This window comes from Aspergillus sclerotioniger (assembly GCF_003184525.1).
Source record: "Aspergillus sclerotioniger CBS 115572 chromosome Unknown BO94scaffold_64, whole genome shotgun sequence".
Lineage (NCBI taxonomy): Eukaryota > Fungi > Ascomycota > Eurotiomycetes > Eurotiales > Aspergillaceae > Aspergillus > Aspergillus sclerotioniger.
In genome coordinates, this window is record NW_020291054.1 from 1 (window position 1) to 19,189 (window position 19,189).

The 19,189-nt window shown below is 50.5% G+C and overlaps 11 protein-coding genes across 11 annotated transcripts; 5 read left to right on the forward strand and 6 right to left on the reverse strand.

Annotated features, from left to right (window-relative positions):
- Positions 1-276: 276 nt before the first annotated feature.
- Positions 277-1,233, reverse strand: BO94DRAFT_529332 (NAD(P)-binding protein; the record flags this gene model as incomplete). The annotated part of the gene is made up of 1 exon (XM_025610457.1): positions 277-1,233. Exon 1 carries the CDS (start codon positions 1,147-1,149, stop codon positions 277-279), a length of 873 nt encoding a protein of 290 aa, XP_025461356.1. The 5' UTR covers positions 1,150-1,233.
- Positions 1,234-2,060: 827 nt separating this feature from the next.
- On the forward strand, positions 2,061-2,882 carry BO94DRAFT_629310 (SDR family oxidoreductase; the record flags this gene model as incomplete). The annotated part of the gene is made up of 2 exons (XM_025617547.1): positions 2,061-2,656; positions 2,711-2,882. The coding sequence occupies exons 1-2, from the start codon at positions 2,079-2,081 to the stop codon at positions 2,880-2,882; spliced, it is 750 nt and encodes a 249-aa protein (XP_025461357.1). The 5' UTR covers positions 2,061-2,078.
- A 215-nt stretch (positions 2,883-3,097) lies between these two features.
- pgxB (putative extracellular exo-polygalacturonase) lies at positions 3,098-4,625 on the reverse strand (the record flags this gene model as incomplete). The annotated part of the gene is made up of 5 exons (XM_025610458.1): positions 3,098-3,502; positions 3,548-3,793; positions 3,841-4,014; positions 4,062-4,229; positions 4,278-4,625. The coding sequence occupies 5 exons, from the start codon at positions 4,623-4,625 to the stop codon at positions 3,098-3,100; spliced, it is 1,341 nt and encodes a 446-aa protein (XP_025461358.1).
- A 745-nt stretch (positions 4,626-5,370) lies between these two features.
- BO94DRAFT_629312 (MAPEG family protein) lies at positions 5,371-6,184 on the reverse strand. The gene is made up of 3 exons (XM_025617548.1): positions 6,167-6,184; positions 5,820-6,112; positions 5,371-5,739 (listed from the first exon to the last, which is right to left on the reverse strand). The coding sequence occupies exons 1-3, from the start codon at positions 6,169-6,171 to the stop codon at positions 5,540-5,542; spliced, it is 498 nt and encodes a 165-aa protein (XP_025461359.1). The 5' UTR covers positions 6,172-6,184; the 3' UTR covers positions 5,371-5,539.
- A 171-nt stretch (positions 6,185-6,355) lies between these two features.
- BO94DRAFT_480333 (putative C6 transcription factor) lies at positions 6,356-8,819 on the reverse strand (the record flags this gene model as incomplete). Its single annotated transcript, XM_025608791.1, has 4 exons — positions 6,356-6,439; positions 6,486-6,560; positions 6,609-8,216; positions 8,262-8,819. 4 exons carry the CDS (start codon positions 8,817-8,819, stop codon positions 6,356-6,358), a joined length of 2,325 nt encoding a protein of 774 aa, XP_025461360.1.
- Positions 8,820-9,937: 1,118 nt separating this feature from the next.
- Positions 9,938-10,317, reverse strand: BO94DRAFT_540905 (uncharacterized protein). The gene has a single exon (XM_025613016.1). It carries the CDS (start codon positions 10,309-10,311, stop codon positions 10,048-10,050), a length of 264 nt encoding a protein of 87 aa, XP_025461361.1. The 5' UTR covers positions 10,312-10,317; the 3' UTR covers positions 9,938-10,047.
- Positions 10,318-11,499: 1,182 nt separating this feature from the next.
- BO94DRAFT_591461 (wax synthase family protein) lies at positions 11,500-12,827 on the forward strand (the record flags this gene model as incomplete). The annotated part of the gene is made up of 2 exons (XM_025616108.1): positions 11,500-12,331; positions 12,385-12,827. 2 exons carry the CDS (start codon positions 11,500-11,502, stop codon positions 12,825-12,827), a joined length of 1,275 nt encoding a protein of 424 aa, XP_025461362.1.
- Positions 12,828-12,930: 103 nt separating this feature from the next.
- BO94DRAFT_356452 (uncharacterized protein) lies at positions 12,931-13,268 on the forward strand. The gene has a single exon (XM_025607132.1). It carries the CDS (start codon positions 13,034-13,036, stop codon positions 13,229-13,231), a length of 198 nt encoding a protein of 65 aa, XP_025461363.1. The 5' UTR covers positions 12,931-13,033; the 3' UTR covers positions 13,232-13,268.
- Positions 13,269-14,233: 965 nt separating this feature from the next.
- Positions 14,234-15,530, forward strand: BO94DRAFT_615480 (uncharacterized protein; the record flags this gene model as incomplete). Its single annotated transcript, XM_025616755.1, has 4 exons — positions 14,234-14,464; positions 14,603-14,732; positions 14,999-15,082; positions 15,110-15,530. 4 exons carry the CDS (start codon positions 14,234-14,236, stop codon positions 15,442-15,444), a joined length of 780 nt encoding a protein of 259 aa, XP_025461364.1. The 3' UTR covers positions 15,445-15,530.
- A 909-nt stretch (positions 15,531-16,439) lies between these two features.
- On the forward strand, positions 16,440-17,275 carry BO94DRAFT_356535 (uncharacterized protein). Its single transcript, XM_025607133.1, has one exon. The coding sequence runs from the start codon at positions 16,697-16,699 to the stop codon at positions 17,096-17,098; it is 402 nt and encodes a 133-aa protein (XP_025461365.1). The 5' UTR covers positions 16,440-16,696; the 3' UTR covers positions 17,099-17,275.
- Positions 17,276-17,451: 176 nt separating this feature from the next.
- Positions 17,452-18,681, reverse strand: BO94DRAFT_480354 (DUF1996 domain-containing protein; the record flags this gene model as incomplete). Its single annotated transcript, XM_025608792.1, has 4 exons — positions 17,452-17,868; positions 17,926-18,106; positions 18,164-18,285; positions 18,340-18,681. 4 exons carry the CDS (start codon positions 18,679-18,681, stop codon positions 17,452-17,454), a joined length of 1,062 nt encoding a protein of 353 aa, XP_025461366.1.
- Positions 18,682-19,189: the final 508 nt, after the last annotated feature.

Below are 19,189 nucleotides of genomic sequence, written 5' to 3' on the forward strand. Positions count from 1 at the left end.
TACTAGTATCATCATATCTTAAGCTTAGGTCAAGGTGTTTTGTTCGGGCTATTAGTATAACTATTATAATAGCTCACCTGGACCAATGACCAAAGCTTATCCATCAAAGACTAGACCTTCACCCAATATCAATGTCCTTCTTGCAGAATCCACTTTCCTAATATGACAGGGCCAGGCAAATCCAAACTTCCTGTTGAATGTCTCCTACAGCATCAACTCTCCCCAAATATCCTCTTCACTCCCTCCAAATTCCTTCTCAAAAACCCTCAAACCTCGTCATCCCCACCCCCAACTCCCTCTCCAACACCCCAGGATCAAACCTATCCTGCCTCCACCAATACCACCTCTGCAAATCAATCTGCAATTGCCACTCCCCACGGCTTCATCCTCCCCAACCTCCTCCGCCCCCACCCTTTTCCCAGTAACCCTCGAAATAGCATCCGCAATCTGCCCACTCGTCAACGCCTCTCCACCAATATCCATAACCCTCTTCGAAAACCTCCCCGACTCCTCCACCACCACCCTAGCCACCACCCTCCCAATATCATCCGGATCAAGAAGCATCATCCTTTTCCCGGATGGTAGGGCCGTCCGCAGCCTCCCCTGCGACCCCAACCCAGGAAAGTAACCCTCTACACTCGGACTCAAGAAATTGGTCATAAAGAACGGCGGACGAAGGATCATCCAATTCTCTATCCTGCTTTGCCGAAAAAGCGTCTCAATATGCGCCTTACTTGTGAAGTATTCCTTCAATGGATGGGAATCTTCCCAATGAGCCCAATCGGGGTAGGTGCTGCGGGAGTCGAGATCACAGACACTCGTGTAGATGAGGGTTTTCACGGTGCTGAGGGGGTGGGTCGCTGCCGCGAGGACGTTACTGGCGTGTCGGATTTCAGCCCCGTCGTGTTGGAAAGAAGGGGAGACGTTGAGGAAGATGGTTTTGACGCGCTGACAGGCTTCTTGGAGGATGGTGGGGGAGTCAAATGTGCCTGGGATTAGGGTGGCGCCGTGGGCGGAGAGGTCCATGGCGGATGGGCTGGTCGGGGTGCGCACGAGGCAGTAGACGGTGTGGCCGCCGTGGGAGAGGAGGTGGCGAGCTACGGAACCGCCTTGACGGCCGGTGGCGCCGGTGACGAGGATGGAGGTCATAAGGGTGGTTTGGTTGTTGGGGATGGGAATTGAGGGTGGATGTTGTTGGGTGGTGATCACTCGGTCAAGGAAGGATATGGATGGATTCAAGGAGGTAACCCTAACTGAGACCACTTTTGATACCGATGCACGTCACTTGCTAAATAACTAATCAATTCTGATAAACCAAACAGATCATTTGTCAGCATTGGTAATGCAACAATAGATTTAAGCTATCTGTCTAGCTTGATAATGCATACGTATCATGTCAGCACTAGAAAAGGATGCCAGCGGAGCTCCCCTCGGTGTCCCCTCGGATTTCCGAAAGAAGATAATTCCGAAGCTGAAAGGAATATCAAGTCAGGTCCGCAATATCTCCACCATGGTCACTATGAGTGAGTAACGCAAATGGACAGGTCCACAATTTATCGGAGTCATGAACGACCCGGGATCTTCCACCAGATGGTCGTGTGGGCCCAAAAGACCGCACATATCCATGACCCTTGCATAGTTATTCAATGGAATCAACAAGGTGCCAGGGCGCATCAACGGGCCGTGCCATGTGATCAGTCGCTGTCTTAAGGTCGCTTGCATGCCGTCTCGGTGCAGGCTGCATTTCACAAAGGGGATCTCATTCTCGGCAGGAGCAAGGCTGAAAGGATCTGGCAAAGGATATCATATTTCAAGTTAGGGCTGATATGGCAGGGATGCTTACCGGGTTACACCGCCAGGATTCATGGGTCCCATCCATGGAGCCATCTCTTGTCCTATTCCTGGGACAGTGCCTGAACCAGACATTTGTCAGCTATCATCCAAATGAATAGAATCTTAGAGATCAACCTCATGGCTCTGGGGTACATGTATATCTAGCAAGCCAACCTCACCATCAACTCACTCTCACTCTCACTCACCCACTCTCAACATCCACCCATCCATCACCAACCGCCACAATGCCCACCCCCAAAACCTATCTCATCACCGGCTCCAGCCGAGGCATCGGCCGCGCCCTCGTCACGACCTTTTTCTCCCGCCCCAACAACACCATCATCGCGGCAGTCCGCAACCCTCAGAGCCCTGAAGCCCTCACCCTCACCAACCTCCCCGTCGGCCCCAACTCCCACCTCATCATCATCAAAATCGACTCCACGGTCCCCACTGACGCCTCCACCGCAGTCACCACCCTCCAGCAAGCCCACGGTATCACCCACCTCGACATCGTGATCGCCAACGCCGGCATCTGCGACGACCTCTCCCCCGTGCACACCGTGCCCATCGACATCTTCCGCGAACACATCGAAGTCAACGGCTTCGGACCGTTGTATCTCTTCCAGGCTGTGTATCCTCTCCTTCAGAAGAGTGAGAATCCCACGTTTGTGGGGCTGGGTAGTCCGTTGGGGAGTATCGGGGGCATGGAACAACGCCCGTATCCGTGTACGGCTTATGGTCCCAGTAAGGCAATTTTGCATTGGCTGGTCCGTAAGGTGCATTTTGAGAATGAGGGGTGGGTGAGCTTTGTGGTTGATCCGGGGTGAGTTATCTTTTCTCTTTGGGGGGGTTTGTATGTGGCTAATGAAGGTGGTAGATTCCCGGCCACGGATATGGGGAATGCCGGGGCGCGTAGGGCGGGTTTGGAAAAGGCGTTTCAGACGGTGGAGGAGAGTGTTGGGGGGATTGTCAATTTGGTGGATGGGGCGACGAGGGAGGAGGTCGGTGGCCAGTTGAGAATTTGGGATGGGTCGGTGTTTCCTTGGTGATGGCTTGAATAATATCTTGGAATAGATGATGGTTATGGTCTTACTATTCAAATATTAATTATGATCATTAGGTGGTCAGATCTCGCAGCACCTGGCTGATTAGCAGATTTCTACTTCTACCCATTACTTGATTCTAAGTAGTGAGGTATATTCTGAAAGGATTATTACCACGCATTTGCGTCTATTTGTTCTGCTATATAAATCTATTCAATGTATCAATAGTACAGCGACCGCTTCGTAGCAGACGAATCAGACACACAGTCCACCCCAATCCCCCCCTCAATATCATTGCAGATAATCTCCGCACTACCCGACGGACTCGTCAGGTTAACATTCGTCAAGGTGATGTTGGTGCACACAGCATCTGGTGAGCACACCAAATCTGCAACCACCTTGCCATCTTTCCCTGATGATGTTCCCCACACATTCTCAAATAGCACATTGGTGATGTTCACAGCCGACGGATACTCGGCACACTCAGTGGAATTCACATCAAAGTAGCACTGGTCCAGCACAATCGGTGCATCGGTATTCTGGATCTGGATATTCTTGTAGGTTATATTGTTCATGCGGCCGTAGCCCACATCAGGACCAGCCCAGGCCTTGAGGCGCGCGCCATTCTACTCTCATTAGCATCGTTGTGTAGACCGCGGGAATGCACATACCTGTCCATTCAACAGCGTCACATTTTCAATATACACATTCTCGATAAAGTCCATCTCTCCTGAATATTGGCCAATGCTGCCCATACTCACACCGTGTGTGTTGTTGCACCACATGTTCTGCACGAATATGTTGCTCGTGTTCGACTTGGGAGAGAAGCAGTCATCACCCACGTCGATGCGCATGTTAGTAGCGCTAAAGTTGTCCACCACAAGCGAATCGAATCCATCCGTGTTGGCCGGATCAGACTGAATTGTTAGCTGGATACACATATCAAGGCCATCAAACAACTCACCGACGCATTAGTTGAAAATGCATGAATGTACACATTATCAAACGAGATATCATTAGTGCGGACAAAGAAATTCGTCCAGCAGGGCGAGTTCAACTGCGTGATGCCCTCGACCGACACGCGGGTGGCATTGTCAGTAAGGAAGAGAATTGGCCGGTAGAATGTATTATCGGGGTCCTTTCATCGTCAGCTACCATCCATCCACTACGACATATGAGACCTACCAAGATCTGCATGCCCGCAAATTCATCATACCACTTCTGCCCATTCCCATTCAGCACCCCACTGCCAAAGATTTTAATATCCTGGCCACCCCAGCGCCAAAAGGTTATAGACTTCTGGAAGCTGTAGTAGAAGTTGTTGGCTTGCCAGTAGGTGATGTTATTGGTAAACTATACCGTCAGCCATCCTCCTATGCCATAGAATCCTGCTGGACAAACCTGAATCTCCCCCTCCAACTGCACCTCAATATCATCCAAAAACGTCAAATCCAGCTTCTTCCCAATAACATACTTTTCTCCCTCCTTCAACAACAACCGTCCTCCATGGTTAGCCCGCTGCAATCCCCACAAGAAGTCCGCGGAGATATCATCGGCCGCGTTCTTCGACGCCCGAATCGTCACCGTCTGTCTGTCCGAATACTTGCTATTCTGGGCCCCAATGGCCTGTAATCCCGCCGTATCAGATGCCGGGATGACCTTCGCACCGGGAATGAGTCCACCCACGGCAACACCAACGGAGAGGGTACCGGCGCTGAGAAGCAGCGCAGTAAGCGAGAGGAGTCTCATGGTGAATGTGTTGCTTAATTGAATCTACTGTTCTTCAAGGACAGCACTTCATCGCCATTTATATACTGTGATCTGTCCAGCTCGGCCGAAAAGAATTCATACATACCCCAGATAACATGATCCGGGGTAATCCCCACGGGGAAGCAGGGGATTTTTCCACCTGTCAGCGTGAGGGATTTTCAGACCGATTGCAAAGGGAACTGGTTGTCCTTGAGTCCGTTCTCGAAGACCCGTGACCAGCCACTTGGTCGGTGCGCGGTGACGGACTGCCGCTGCGCAATTTCCCCGGTTTATAGGGCTGGCTGGAGGATCTTCCACCAATGGATGGTGGATGGTGTCGGACTTGCGGTGATGTGTATCGTGGGGGTGTGCTTTTTGTGGGGATATAGAGTGGTAGTCGATGGAGGATGAAGTGGCAGTTGCATGTTGGGTGAAGGGGTGGTTGTGTGATGTCTTCTGATTCATGGGTGAATAGAGCAGATGTGTCGAATGGGGGTTTTGATGATATCATGCAGCATTGCAGTATAGATGGTATTGTTGGAGTTGGGTTGTGTTGTTGGGTTATTGCAGGATAAAGCGCACAATTTGCCTCGACGATATCCCATACTGTACTCCGTAATGCGGGGTGCTTCATCTGGGGACCGATCCAGCATCCCCAGATCGATCTCAACATTATCCATGCACAATCCCCTCCCTTAGTCATATTCTATCCAGGGTATAACAAACTCATATTAAACTAATAATAGTCTGATCCATTAACCCGCCAGGAAGAATAACCTCGGTACCCCGCAGATCGTCATCCCAACAATCCAGCCGGAGATCCCAATCTCCCATCTTCCTCCCAATTATGCAACCCCTTGATCAAGTACTCCGTATCACCATCAGATATCCCCAACCCCGAAAATAGAGGCAAATCACAACCGCTTCCCCCCCGCCACCAACGCCGTAATACAACTCACATTCCCCGACCACCACAACACCGACCGCAAAAAGCTCCACCCCTCCGACTCAATAAACACATATGCCAATCCAAACGCCACCCGCGACAACGTATACCATGCCCCAATCCCATTGATTGTTTCATTCGGGAGGTCTGTGTGCAACGCCACCAGAACTACAGCAATCAGTACTTGTATTCATCCATAATACCTTGTAATAAATGTTATATGTGAAGGGAAAAAAGAAGGCACGCACTCGCTGCCACAAATAGTGGAAATCCCTCCATCGCATTGGAATGTGCTGCTTCCTGTCGCTTCAATCGGTTCAGTTGTCGCCGCGTGATTTTGCCTGCTTGCACGGCGGCCTCGCCGTAGGTTGTGAGGTCGTCGCGCGGCGCCACATTGTGGTCGAGGCGGAGGAGTCGCTTGGCGGGTCGGGTGCTGAGGACTCCGTGCGCGAAGAACCAGTTCCATATCAGATAGGCCACCGCGTGGTTGGCAACTTGTTGGTCGGGGGTGGCCTGGAGGCCGAGAGTACTTAAGATGGATCTGCAAGATTAGGATGGCCCTTTGCTGCTAGCTGGTGGATGGTAATTAACTTACGACATGATGAGATCTGTGGTAGTTCTAGAGAAGTGAAATTGGAGATGAGAAGGGGATTTATATAAGTCGCGTGATCGACATGCCCACCGCCAACAAAATTAGTTATCATACATTATCGTAGCCTCCTGGCAATCACATGAAACTTTTGATATCACAATATCTCGCTCATCCAAACGCCTCGGCTGCCCATTAGAACAACGTCAGAAAGTCCTGATCCCACATCCCCGGCATCCCGTAGTCGTTCATGTCAAACATGGTCCCGAAATCCAGCGACTGCATCCGTTAGCATCAACCCGTCAAGCAAAGGAGGCCGACAAACCGTGTCTAATCCAAACGACGCAGGGTCGAATGGTAAATCAGGCGTCGCAAGGCTCAATGAGGGTGTAGAAACGGGCTAGAGTTCTATCAGCAAATGTTGACAACAATCCAAAGACCCACGTACCGTCGACTCGGCCTGTCTGGCTCGGACAGAGGCCCAGGTGGCCCCCCGCATCACCTGTTCGCATGCCTGCATGCATTTCATCGCGTCCAGCTCAATCACTTTCTGTGGATCTTCTCCTCGCAGCCGTGCCTTCACCGACGAGAGTGCAAGATTCGGGAGGAAAAAGGCCTTGCTCCCCTTGCCGTTCGGAGTGATCCGGCTGCCAAATGTTTCTATCGTCCGCTCGACCGCCCCGACCATGACCTCCTGCTGTGACCGCACCAGATCGTTCAATGAGGTCAGCGCGCTGGACTGTCCCGCGGTCGATGCGCTCGTCCTGTTGAACTCGCCCGCTTGGAGGTAAAGCTCCACGCACACCGTCAGGGCTGCGTGGAGAAACTCGTCGCGGAACATCCCCCCACTGAGCTGTCCCAGATGCGGGCATACCTGGGCGCTCGCTGGAGGTTCGTGGTGAGAGAGGATCTCCAAGGCGGACTCGAGGCAGATCTTCCGCGAGTAGGAAAATTTTGGCGACCGAAGAATACTCAGTGCAAACGGCCGGTTAACAACCAGAATCGATCGCCGCAACAGAAACACCAACATTGACTGGGCGAATGATGAGTCGTTGCCGCCCGGTGAAGGCAGCCCCAGTTCGCTCTTCTGAAAGGTCCCCACGCCCTGGTGCATGAATTGGATCAGCTCTTCGCTCAGTCGCAAGGCCTCATCGTACGACAGGGTGAATTTGAGACTGTTGATAGCCTTGGCGATGTGAAGTCGCAACGGTAACGACTGGAGAAGCAAGACCTGAAATGTGCTTTGTGTTAACACCCCCGGATCCTTGGGGTCCGGGTCCTCGGTCATATCTTCCGTCAACTGCGAATCGTCGAGATTCGACGGCGGCTCGCAATCATATTCGTCCAGGTCAATCGTGGGCGGCATCCCGCCGTCCAAGGACGACTGCAAATCCAGCTCCAAGATGGTCGCCCAGAGCCGCCGACGCATCTCGGCCCAGAATTTCGTCATCTTGCCGAACCGATGGGGATCCCGATGCAGCCCCATGGTCATGGCAGTCCGTGTCAGCGAGCCAGACGAGATCCAAACAATGTCCCCGTCGATTGCATCGGCCTGCCGTGCAATCATCAAGAGACATTCGATTTGCAGAATGTTGAAATCGATCGTCGAACTGACCAGTGTGGACGCAATCCACGACCGAACGCCAGCAATCCATTCGGCGGCCGTTTGGTACACTGGACCTTCCCCATTGATCTTCGTGGTCGGACTGAGAAAACAGCAACTGGCAGCCATCAACGCCAGCAGCTTCGCCACAAAAGACGGTTCCCTGGGCTGCAGGCCCGCCCAGAAGTTCTCGTATTGCTCCAAAAAGGTGGGGATATGCAAGATCCGGTGCGTTGTCTCGAACGTCGTCAGATACAGATTCAGTAGTTCGTCGGCGACATGGCGAGGCGGGACCATTTCCTCTAGCGTGGGGGGCTTATCGCGAAAGGCGCGCTGATGTTCTTGTCTTTCCCGCGACCATAGCTCTCCTTTGAAATCTTTGAACTTCTTATAGTCGGGGTTTCTCTTTAAGGTACTGCGGCGTCCTCTCATAAATGTTCCAACATCGTCAAACTGCAGCAGTCAGCACCACATCAGATGGGCATCGCGGGTACATACAAAGGACAAGGACACGGATGAATGGCTTCGTCCAACGTATCGGGTCCGGCTCTTCTTGCCACGAAAACAACATCGGTCCGGAAGGTCCTTCACGCTATCGACGAGGTTGTGCGCCTCCGGGCCCATGCGATGCCCGCCTTCCGACGGGGCGTCATATCCCAGACTTTCCGGCGTGTGAATAGGACCCGTCTTGGAGAGCGCCGATTCCAAAAATTGGATGCGATTGCGCAGCTCGTGCAACTCATCCGAGCGCGATTTGGGCTTGCTCACCCGGTTCGTCGACTGGTGCTTGGAATCGAATACGTAAAGTCCACCATGGGCCGGACTCGCCCGACTGCTGGACACGCGCGCGCGATCGGGGGGCGTGCTGCCCGCACGCCCCGACGTCGGAGCTTGAGGACCAACGTAGACACATTGACCCGGGGTTTTGGACTTGACACATTGCCCGCATGGTAGAGCGCGATCGCATTTCAACTTGCGGCGTCTGCAGATGGTGCAGGACAAGGGCGGTCTGCGCCGCCGCGGCGGTGACTTAGGAGACTGGTCATCTCCATCCATCGTCTTGAGCGTTCCGTGCTGGGCTCGAAATTGTGACTGCTGGGGTGGCGATGACCCCGCGACCGTGCTCAAGTCACCTGATGCTGGTGTCTCGTTGCACCGTGATGTGGTGACCGGGGAGGAGCTGCGAGAACTTGGTGAGCTGGAGGTGGATGACTGCGCAGCGACCGGTGATGTCGAATGTCTTATCTGATCAGTAAGCTGACAGGGGAATGCCGAGCCCACGGCCTTCGCTGCCTAATTTGGCCGAGGAACGAAGACGTGGACAATCCACGATGCACCGCATTTTAGTCGACTGGCTAGTGGCTGTTGGTGGCTGTTGGTGGCTGTTGGTGGCTGTTGGTGGCTGTTGGTGGCTGTTGGTGGCTGTTGGTGCCTGGTGGGCGTCTTTAGGTAGGGAGACCCCCGGGCTTACCCCTCGGATTTACCGTAAGTAGCTGTCCGAGGTCTCGGAGATGCCTGTTCCGGTTAGTGTATTTACCCGCCAGGCCGCAAGTCGATGGCCGCGGGGATTCCAACACGACTGAGCCCTTCCGATGATTTGTTCAGTGGTACTCCATGTTGCAGATTATAGATTTGGCAGATGCTGTTCAATGATTCGAGAGGGTGGGAAGTGGGAAGTGGGAAGTGGGAACAGCAAAGATGTGACGAGTTCACGATTGGCGACATCAGTCTTCGTCTAGCCGCTAGGGGCCTAGTGGCAAGTCTTCTTCCTGCCAGGCATCCATCATTCCGTTCAGAATCCATAAGGCTGAGCACTTCAACCGGTGGAGAAGCGGTCCCTGGCGCAGTTTCTGTGTTAGGTGGATACTATAAGCATACAGTGATACACACGCCTGGGCATGCTATGTACCACGGAGCAACCTAAGCAGCAGCCCATGAGACAGAGAGAATCAAAGCACGCACCACACTATGATCCCCTGCCATGATATCGATGTCACTGGCTGCCCGTGCATGTCTCCGCTGTTTTTACCATGATGGCTTCCCATGAGTGGCTCCCCCACTCTTGGCCGTTTTGCCGTGTGGATAAGGTCCTAAACATATGAATAGAACGAATGCAACCATCTCTAGGATACACAAGCAAGTCTCTATCTGCCCAATATGAATCGCTATGCTGATGTCCATGCAGTTTCTATCTAGTATCTCTAATACAGATCAATGCAAAGAGACGTTGAAGATGCACTCCTTAATCCTGATTTCATCCCGATCCAACTCACAAACCAGAACTTCAAGAGTAAACAGGGAATGCACTAATTTTTCCAGAGTAGTGGCACTCTGTTGTAACCACAGTGCCGGTCTCTGTGACACAAGACCACAGGCTGCCAGTTGCAGTTGCATTGACCGTGACCTCGATCACCTCAGGGCCGTTGGTCCGCGTAATCGCCAGGGTGAAGGTGGAAATGTTGGTCACCCCGCCCGGGAAAACGACCCAGTAGTTACCATCCTCAGTGCGAGAGTCAGTGACCGGCGGTCCGGGGCGTTCCCTGGCCATGTTTGTTTGTTAGTTTAATCGTTGGTCAAAGAGGGAAGATGGGAGAGTGGAGGTGTACCACGACAAGTTAGCACCCGTAGTGTCGTTGTAATTGGGGTCAACAAGGATGAACTGGACATCAGCAGTCTCGCTGGTCTCAGAGGCCCAAAGACCGCTGATGGTGACTGCTTCCTCGGCTCGCTTAGCAGGGACGGCCAGAGCAGTGCTGGTAGCGAGAAGGAGGGAGCAGAACGCGATGGACTTCATTTTGTTTGATGAATGAATTTGTTGATTGGCGAGAAGGTGGAATTTTGGAGTGAGTAGGAATGTTTTCTGTTTGATGATGGAAAGACTATTCAACCCGAGGATTTGCAAGCTTTTATATCTTGCACACTCTACGATTTCCATTTCCGACATGGTATCTGAATACCAATACCGATTGTGGGATGAAGGTATACTCACAGCGCTCAGTCCGCCTGTTGTCTCAGTGCGCCGTATACCAAGTGCAAGCTCTAGTTGCAGTGCCTGACCACTAATACTCCTCAGGCCTCCCACAGATCAGCACTAACAATCCACGCCGAGTTCAGGCAATGGCTTATCAAAGCTGGTGCTGGCAAGTCAGCTGCTGATCTCTCCACGTCGAGTACGTCACCCACTGCGCCGCGAACCTAAACAGTATGGAATTGAGGCCGATAAGTCTGAAGCTTTCTCGATGTGTCATCCTGGTGGCCCGATCTCAATTTAGCCACGAACCATCGGCTGTCAGAGAGTGTACTCCGGAAAGCTTGACGGGGTGCCTGAACTGTGGGGATCCAGTGATTCTGGATGCTGCAGGAACCTAAATTTAGGTATTCAGGCCGAGATGGCCGGAATGTCCAGTGGATATTCAGTTGTTACTCGGAATCAGCCCCTCTTCCTAGTGCCATCGCCACGGATGAGCACTGCAGCTGATCATCCTTCGTATGGGTTTATAATACGTTTTATGACAGGATCAAAGTCAAATGACGACAAGCTCCAGATGCATTCATTGGCGATCCTGCTTATTAATGAAGCGCCCCCGGGCGGGTGATCAGCCGCTATAAAGACAGCCAGCCACAACAACTTGTCTGGACCCTCTAAACCCTCGAATTGCCCTCTCCGTTGCTCTCCTCTTCTCAGCCTGCATTGCGTTGCTTTGGTGTCCATCCTGAAACTCGGCCTCCACCCATTATGCTCATACTGCCCTTCTTAGTCGTGGCTTTATTTTTGCAAGTCAAATTCCCCTTGCTGCCAGGCTTGAGAGACTTCCTCTATGGCCTCATCCTCCTCAGCGCGTGCAGCGCTATTTTTTACCCGCCCGAGTCTGGGAACTTCATCACATATGCCAATGCATTTCTCTCCACTTCCTTAATCATCCGCGCTGTGGAACTGCTTCTCGTTCGGAACCTCAGCCACGTCAAGCGCCTGCAAAAGGTGTCATATCTATCCTCCTCGCCATTGTACGCATGGGAGCCTATATCCCCTACACTGGGGCTGAAGCGCTTTCTTCAGGTCTGTGATCTAGTCATCAATCCCCGCGCCATCGGCTGGAGCTACGGCTCTCCCAAGTACCAGCCGCCACTTCAGAAGATGGACGCCCCGGATGGCACGAATGGGTGCATCCCCGAATGCCAGAACATCGGTTTGGTGGCCGAGGGAGACCGCTTCTCGTTTCTGACGGGCAAATTGTGTAGGGTCGCTGTAGCCTATGTCCTCATAGACTCGTACCAGGCGGCCATTGGGCGTAATTACGCTGGCGTCTGCGAGGGCATAGAAGCATTCCTGACCGGCGTGTTGGGCATCCAAGCATCCCCAGCCACTAGCGAGATGCTGATGCAACTGTGCATTCTCCCAACCTTTTGCTGGATGATATCCTACGCCTTTGTCGATGGGATCCATGCCGCCGGGGGCATATTCTCGGTCGGTATCCTACGGGTTATTTCTCCTCAGATCGCCGGAGACCCATGGATGTATCCGCCTGTGTTCGGGGCCATGCAATATCTGTTTACCTTTAGTTTACGAGGTAAGACCCTATCTCTCCGTACTCCAACCTACAAACTAACCCATTTAATCCAGATATCTGGGGTAAAATGTGGCACGACCTCTGCCGACGGCCTTTTCTGGCCCTTTCCCTAGCCCTCATCCCGGACTCATGTCCAACAGGATTAAAACGATTTCTCGTCATCTGTGTCTCTTTCGCCGTGTCAGGCATAGTCCACTCTGCAGGGACTTATTCCGTTTCGAAGGACTGGTTCGCGGTCGGCGTGATGATGGTTTTCTTTTGCAGCCTGCCTTTCTTCCTTGCCATGCAGCAGATCATCTCCGAGCAGATCTTGCCGCGTACATTCCCTCGCAACAGCAGCATCTCTCGCGTTGCTATTTGGCTCTTCAACGCAACGTTCCTCATGGTTTGGGGCCATTATACCAGCCCCTGGTATCTTAGATACAGTGAACTTCCCGAGGCTATGGCATCGATTCCGTTACCGTTCAGTTTGTGGAGAACACTGTTTAAAGTCTAGGATTTGTGTCTCATAGAAGCACTTAGATATGTGGTTTGAGATGTCTGGTGGGCTCAAAAAGAAGAGCAGCGGCACAATGCTTGACCAAGATATCTCAGCACACCTGCATTCGATTTTGCATAAAGCGAACGGGTGGTACCACATACATCATACCTCCTTCTGGGCTTTCTTTGGAGAGATAACATTTTAGACGTTATAGGTAATACATGCAGCGAAAACTGCCACTCTCGACTTGGGCGAGAGCGTCCCATTCTATGTATCTACATCACTCTTTGTGCACATTGACTGCAAGGACCTTATATGTGGAACGCCCATCTGTTTACCTGCGCTGTACCATTGGTTTATCCATACACAATGTCAATATATCAGGTGCTCAGGCGCTACTGCCGTACAAGGAAGCGTAAACTCCAAGGTTGAACCTCTCCGACTGAGACCTTGCGCATGGTGACGATGTATTGTCTCCAAGATTTGAGGCATTCTATATGTAGGACTTAGCATCATGAATTCCGTAGCAGCCTTCATAACCCGCTGGTTCGGTAATTTCCGCATATATTCGAAACAATTTTCGCTGGCTGCGGATACTGAGGGTAGAAATTTGAGTAGGACGTGATCTTACAGCTAAACATCCATGTTTCCCAAGTAACGACATTCAAGATTATACTGGAGAATTATACCGAAGAAGGGATTTGCACAAGGCATCTTGTTCTTGGGATTGCATGTTGGAACTTATTCACCTTGGAATTGTTCCACTAGCGTATCTATTTTGGTCTAGTTGGAAGATTCCAACATTGCACTCCTATGCGGAAATGTACGTAGCTCATAAAGAATACGTTTCTTCTGGGCCTGATAATAGAATTTTCAATTCAAGCTCACTTCCCTGGTAGTTTTGCAACACCTACGGCCTCCTGTTGATTGCAGGCCTAGAACAGCTGTCTCATTGGTCATATAGAAAAGTCGATCTCGCCTCGAGACATTACAACGCGATAATAAAAAGATGAAAAGAAGGATGGGCTTCTAAGATCTCTTATCCATCTCCTTGCTGAGCTCTGGCTTTGAAGTATGGGGCTGCATTCCCATGATCATCATTATCCTACACTAAATGTGTATTGGGAACCCGCCGGGCCGTAACAATGACTGAATGTGATATATGACCATCTAAGAAACCCCTGCTTAACATTTCATTCACTTTAGTGTACCTAGCGATGGGGGTTATATTGTCCGGCATCCTCCCCGAAAACGATCTCTCACCTACCCACTATCCATGTTCCTTCATCCCTCCTTCAGCCTTCCTCCAAGCTTCCTACAAGCCTTTTCTATTCCTCCTACATCTCTCCCATACTAGTCTCTCAACACCACAATTCTTTCAAAGAGTACCATTTACTTCTTATCAGCCTCTCTTGGCAACCATGGCGAACCTTCTCTCCTTGCCTGCAGAGATCCTTCTCCTCATACCTTCGTATATTCACTCGGTTGGAGATGCGAATGGCCTGCTAAATCTTTGCCTCACCTCAAGAACGCTTCGCACATTTACCCAGCCGTTAATATTCCGTGACTATGATAGAACAGACGATTACATTCACTCGAATCAAAATCACAAAGAAGGCCGCATAGGTCCCCTTCTCTGCTTCACACAAACTGTTCTTTTACGCCCTGAGCTGGGCGCCCGTGTCCGTCGAATGGTAATAGAGGGCTGGGGTAAGGATGTCAATACACTGGAAAGGCGGTCGAATGCACACCAACCTGACTCGATCAAGACCCTTGCCAAGGGAGTTTAGCATCTTCCCGTGACAGACAAAGTGAAGTTCCTATCGGGGATTATGGCGGCCAAAGCAAATCCGTTGCTTGTGCTCCTTATCTCTCAGGCGCCCAATCTAGAAGAGCTCGACCTTATGACTTCAGATGAAGGTCTGAAGATATTAGAGCCTCTCTTTCTGCCTGGGCCTCAGGGTTTAATCGACTCTTTATCTCCCCCAACTGAAATCGCTCTCTATCCAGGATCGTGGACGTATATGAAGGACAAATCGATGAATAATCTGATACATCTCATGCGTCTGCTACTGTTGGAGCATTTTCGCTTGTTCAGTTGTGACGGGCATGCTCCTGGATGCCCATCTTTCGATATCGCACCGCATCGTACAGCTGTCCCTGTTTGACGCCTCGCTTGAATTCAGCAACGTTGAGCAAGATTGTCAATTCATGCAAGCGCCTCGAGGGTTTTGTGTATATCGCGTCCCCGTGTAATTCTCATCAGTATAGTTGACAGGTTCAACCGTCGCAGATAGTTTCGGTCCTAGAGCCTCACAAGAGCAGTCTCGGAGCGATATCTATCGATCTGCATCGTGCAGACCGTTCCGTATGTCATTGGGATGAATGTCCTCAATACGACTCCTTTGTGTCCTTCACAAACCTTTACCGTCTTAAACTAGAGCAGGGCTCGATTCAGGATTTGACAGCCCTTCCAGCCTCTCTGGAAGTTCTTGGGTTCCATCTATGCGACTATCCAGTGTTCGATATGCTGGATACTTTGATAGAAATGAGCCAAACTAGCCTGCAGTCCCTATACCTAGACAATCTGGATGCAAGATGCTTCTCAGTAGGAATTCTCGGGTTGACTTGAACGAACCCTCATACATGGCAGAGCTCCGCAAGACATGTCAACGTCTGGAAAATATCGCCTGAAAAGCGGATTTCGAAATTCAGATTCAGCACATAAAATGGTATACTTTTATTGCCGAAGAAGTGTTGAACTAGTTTATGGAACTAGTTTATTGAGCAACAGATACAAAAGCACTGTTACGTCTACGTACTAAACCAAAAGCATGGTTAAAGCAGGATACTTGTGATGATAGGACCTTCTATTTTCCTTCGTGGCTTTATGATATGCTTTTTCCCACCATTTTTTACTGTGTAGTTAACTTTTCACAAGCTGTATTGTGCGAACAGTTTCTTGAGGTTCTGTGTTCCTTCTTACGATCCCGCTAGATTCCATGCAATTTTCCTTTATCTCAACGCAGTGTAGAATAATGTCGACAAAATGATAGCATAGATGTGTCTACCAATTGCCACAGAAGAGCCTTCTCTGAAGTTCCTTTGCAGAGAATACCAAAATAGGATCAAGGTGACAGGAAAGGAGAAGCACCATCTGTAGGTGCAATGGTGCTAGTCTTGGGAAATGATAATTATGAAAGAATCCAGGAATTTGCGCTGTACGATGCTCCAGAATACAACTACTGCTGGCTGTCTAGACTAGGCGTAGTGAGTTTTAGCGATGTCTGAATGGAGACATATGCGATGGCATTAAGTTCTTAAGTTATCCATCGATCCTTGAGTACCTGTTATTCTTCACAGATGATCCAGCGACTTGCGAAAGCAGGGTCTCAGCATAAGGGACTCGACATCAAAGACATGTCACGCAGAAAAACGGAATAAGATGGCCAGGGAAATACTTAGACAAGCATGTTTCTGGAGTATCTAACTCGAAAAAACCTATCGCTGGCAATAAACAAAGACGTCACAACGCACGGACATCGGGACCTCTCCGCCGCAGCTCTGTAATTGGTCAATCTGGATGGCGGGACCTCGGCTTTCAACTCCAACAAACTTCAACAGCTTCCTGTGCACTGCTGTAATACGCTTAAAGGAATGAATCAACCTCATTCTATTTGCCCTCGACTAAAGACTCTGCAATCCCTAGAAGTGGGAAGTCCTGAAAATCTTCGAGCCTGTTGGCTCTTCCCGAGCAAACACTTCCGCCACACTTGTTTTCAACTCCGCTAGCCACCTCCGCAAGAACCCATTAAATACTTTCGCAGCAACGATGCCAACCATTTATCGCTTAAGGGCTTGAATAATCACATGAAGGAGGAACAATGCTCTACAACGCTCTCATTCGAACCCATCACATCACCTCCCGCAAAAAGGTGTCCGCGTTGAAACGTGCAGCCGATATCCACAATTGCTTCGTGCTTCTCCGCTCCGGAGGATGTCCTGGGATAATGTACGTTGAGGCGAAAGACAAAGACGCTGTCGAATCGTGGGTGACTGTGGTGCGAAAACTGCGGTACAAAGACTTTCAACTAGCCACCCGGCCTGGACCCTTGCACGATGAAAATCAGCCGGAAGTCCGAGATCAGAAACAAATACCCCTATCGAGGAAACAGGATACAAGGGCTGGAGTCTCCGAGGTCGAATCTGTGAAAGAATTTGGAAGTCTGATGGAACAACGTGGGGTGTGGAAATGGTGGAGAAAGGGAATGGGCTACATGAGCTGATGTTTCACCGGCTACGTATATGGAGGTCATTCTCTCTGGTTCAAGTCAATGAATGACTTTGCTCCACCTCGAGTGTCACCAAAGCCATCGGGCACAGCTCAGATTGTTTGACACAACCTATGCCAGATCTGGTGGAATCTGCGATCAATCAGCACGATTGGCAAGGACACTTGTATCCAGCTGCAGGCCGTCATTCATCTACGCGGCTTCTTATATGTTCAGCCATCCAATGCTCGGCCATATACTCCGTACAGTCGCCGGACACACACACACTACCAACTCTGACTTGGAAACCACGGCATAAAAGCTATCTACACGAAATTCACTATCGGCTGAGATTATAGGAGCCCAGCTCAACCATGCCATTTGGAACCGTATGGTCCAGTCACCGGGTTATGGTCGCCGGGTAACCTTGCAATAGGACCGTTCTGACCAAACTCATCGTTTGGTGGAGCCACATCCAAAGACTGCAACGTTGGAGCCACGACCCTCATCTGTGTCCTCGTTATCGAGCATTCCGGGTCAGTCAACCCATTTGGGCCTGTGCACGTGTCCATTGCTCGCTGCAGAGCGCTCTGGTCTGTCCAGCCATACATGAAATCACCGTGCAGACCATATCCGGTTGGGTCACCCATCGCATATACCCAGTTACGGTAGTCAGGGAATGGGGCCGTGTTAAAAAAGAATTCCAAAAAGATGGAATAGATCGCAACGGGATGAGACTCCGGACAAACGCCCTTGTTGTAATCTCCCGTCACTGGATACGCCATCTGCGCATCAAAGTCAGCATGCACACACACTGGACACAGACAGACCTGCACACATACATGGCTCCTATGATTTGGACTGTCAAGATTTTCTCCATCCCAGCAGGATGGCATAAACACCTGCGATCTCAACGTCTCACAAGGTTGCTGAGGAAGACCTTTGGTTTCGTTTGAACTCCCGTCCTGCCCAATGCACATATGACTGATAGCGCGTTGGGACCAATCTGAATCATTATAGGTTCTTTCCATCCACTTATCAGAAATTAATACAATAAACCTTTCAAACGAGCAAACCAACCGAAGATGTGGATCCCCCGCAATCATCCTCAGTCCTTCCGGCGGTGCCAACGCATACTGCGATTCATCACAAGCCGTCAACCCAACCGTATAATTGCACGCTCGATTAAAGTAGTAAATACTCTAACTCGTTAGCCAGGCTGCGTCAATCTTAGAAACCATCAAATCTTAACATACACTTGACTGATACTCAACGAGCTCAAACGACCCATTCCGCATCCAATGATAAAGTTGCGGAATCCAATAATTGCTCTTATCAATCGCCACGCCACACGTCGTATCCCGTGCATTCTGCGCCATACTCTGATTCATCGTCCTCTGGAATGCCGTTCCCCCCGCAACGACATGAGTATGTCCAGACGGCTCTCCAGGCGCAACAATCGGATCCGACAGCTGGGTAGTCAACGGCACACAACTGAACGTGAACTCGTCTGTCGTGTGTAGAGTCCCGATCACCGAACCACTGAGCATCAGCAGCAGAAGCAGAGCTTCAACGTAGCCACGAGGTACGTTCTGCATAGTGAAGAGCGCCCACGGCATGAGTCTGATGAACCTGTCACACAAACCTAACCCGTCGTAGCATTCAACATCAGTTTCACAAAATGAAAAACAATAAACCAGAATAATCTCCTAGCCCCCTTTATTATATATATACTATAATCTTCCAATACCTTAAATCAAGCTTCCACCCATAAACCTGCCATCCGTGCGTCTAGACACCAATAAACATTCCACAATACAAGCCAAGGTCACACACATACCACACCAATGACCCCCGAAAAATGCCAGACAGTTCATACACGTCTTGGCTTTTCAACTTGTGTGTATGTGTCTAGTATCTACTCCACAGCAACTCGGTACTAATAATAACCTGAGTCCCCTAGTCCCCCAGGGCAGGGCCACGGACTAACACTTCAACCACACAGGTACTTTCTTACTGTTCGTTCGTACAAAAAGCCACCCAGTAATGAACACCAACTGATGTCTTCAGATTCACGATTTAATATATCATGGCATCGTCTCTTTG